This window comes from Penaeus vannamei, chromosome 36, assembly GCF_042767895.1.
Source record: "Penaeus vannamei isolate JL-2024 chromosome 36, ASM4276789v1, whole genome shotgun sequence".
NCBI lineage: Eukaryota > Metazoa > Arthropoda > Malacostraca > Decapoda > Penaeidae > Penaeus > Penaeus vannamei.
Window position 1 is genome coordinate 6649191 of NC_091584.1, and position 2500 is coordinate 6651690.

At 49.1% G+C, this 2500-nt stretch overlaps 1 protein-coding gene across 2 annotated transcripts in view; it reads left to right on the forward strand.

The window, feature by feature from the left end:
- LOC113828460 (neuropeptide CCHamide-1 receptor) overlaps window positions 1–2500 on the forward strand; it is a 111227-nt gene that overhangs the window by 107118 nt on the left and 1609 nt on the right. For both annotated transcript variants that reach the window (XM_070114556.1, XM_070114555.1), the window contains one exon: window positions 1669–2500. This exon is cut by the window's right edge and continues 1609 nt beyond it. In XM_070114556.1, coding sequence (XP_069970657.1) covers window positions 1669–2500 — 832 coding nt within the window. The remainder of the gene's footprint in view (window positions 1–1668) is intronic.

Genomic DNA, 2500 nt, shown 5'->3' on the forward strand with positions numbered 1-2500 from the left:
ATTATTTCTTTACATTCTAATTGTCCGGAAAAAGAAAATGAAGAAAAGAACATTTCGTTGGAACCCGTTTGTAGCTATTTCATATCCAGGTTTCATGTATGGACGTTCACAGAGAGAGAGAGAGAGAGAGAGAAAGAGAGAGAGAGAGAGACAGAGAGAGAGAGAGAGAGAGAGAGATAGAGAGAGAGAGAGACAGAGAAAAAGAGAGAGAGAGAGAGTGAGAGAGATAGACAGACAGAGTATACAAAGATAGAAGAGACGGAGCACAGACAGATAACCTAACAAAAAAAAAAAAAAAAAGCCCCGAAAAACAGATATAAAAAAAAAATCCACTGTGCCGAACAGAATCCAGCTCTAAGTCCTTCGAGACTCTCTCACTCTATTAGTTTTGCCGCAGTAAACTCATTCCACGAACGGGAGGGTCGGGGAAGTACCGCATGCGTGCACGAAAGGGATGTATGCAAAATTATGCATATATGCACACACAGAAACACGCACACGTGAATTTCTCAATATTTTTTTCACTTTTTTTCTTTCTACATCCATTATAAAGACTGCCTGTATGTCTCTATTGTATATTCATACATTCAAATCTAACGTATATGATACACAAGGTATGTAATAAATATGCCTATGTGTGTGTGTATGTATATGTGCACGTGTATGTGTGTGTGTATATGTGCACGTGTATGTGTGTGTGTATATGTGCACGTGTATGTGTGTGTGTATATGTGCACGTGTATGTGTGTGTGTATATGTGCACGTGTATATGTGTGTGCGTGCTTTTATATGTACATGTGTACGTGTACGTATGTGCGCGCGTGTAGACCCACACCCCACGCACATGCACATCCACGCGCACACCTCTGTGAAGCTAATAAGCCACTCCGGCGAGCAGGCTGAGGAACCCGGCTAATGCGCTGCCTTTTATGCGCCTTAACTTGATTCTCCGAGTTAACCTCCTCTTCGTTGCGACGTGTTTTTAACCCTGGGATAAGAGAGCCTCGGAATGGAAGGCGCCTCGTGCACGGGGATGCTTGGAGGGACGCTCTGGCACACGCTGGTACATCCACAGCCTTACACACGCACACACTTTGGAAGACACAAACACACACTCTGGAAGACACACATGCACACACTAGAACATACACAAACACACACTGGAAGACAAACACACACACACACACATTGGAACACACACACAAACACACACTCTGGAAGACACACACACACATACACACTCTGGAAGACACTCTCTCTCTCTCTCTCTCTCTCACACACACACATTGGAACCTACACGCACTCTCTCTCTCTCTCTCACACACACACACACACCATACATACACACTCACACACACATTATATTAACATTGTTATTATTATTATCATTATCATTCTGATTATTATCATTATGATTATGATCATTATTACCTTAATTATCATTAGTATCATCATTATCATTGTTAATGTTATTATCAATAATATCATCATTATTATTATTAGTAGTAGTAGCATCACTATCAGCATCATTATCATTATTATTATCATCATTGTTCTCCTTACCATTATCATTATCAACACATTCATTTCAATATTGTTCTGATTACTACCATCATCAATATCCCCGCCCTCCGGCCAGCCCCCTCTAACCCGCCCCTCCCGTTGCAGGAGCACGCCCAACACGCACCTGGTGTCCCTGGCGGCCGGCGACCTCCTGATGGTGCTGCTGACGGTGCCCTTCATCTCGATCGTGTACACGGTGTCCTCGTACCCGTTCGGCGAGACGGTCTGCCGCGCCTCCGAGTTCGTCAAGGACCTGAGTCTGGGCATCACGGTGTTCACGCTGACGGCCCTCAGCGCCGACCGCTACATGGCCATCGTGCGCCCCGTCAGCCACCACGTGTCCGACACCGCCGGCCGCGTCACGATCATCGTCGCCGTCGGCATCTGGGTGTTCTCGGCCATCCTGGCGCTCCCTGCCGCCCTCTTCTCGCACGTGCCCGACAAGTTCACGCCCACGGGGGAGAAGTACCACATCTGCACGCCCTTCCCGCCGTTCCTGGGCGACCTGTACCCGAAGATCCACACGCTCGTCAAGTTCATCGTGTACTACCTGCTCCCACTGGTGCTCATCGCCACCTTCTACGTGCTCATGGCCCGCCACCTGCTGGTGTCGGCGCAGCACCTGCCCGGCGAGGCGGCGGGCCAGCAGCGCCAGGTGCAGGCCCGCAGGAAGGTGGCCAAGATGGTGCTGGCCTTCGTCACCATCTTCGCCATCTGCTTCCTGCCCATCAACATCTTCATCATGTGGTGGCACTTCGGCGAGAACTCCAGCATGAACTACAACATCTACTGGCACTCCTTCCGCATCGTCGGCTTCTGCCTGTCCTTCATCAACTCCTGCATCAACCCCATCGCCCTGTACTTCGTCAGCGGGACCTTCCGCAAGTACTTCAACCGCCACGTCTTCTGCTGGTGCACCCGGCGGAGGCGCGGCCGC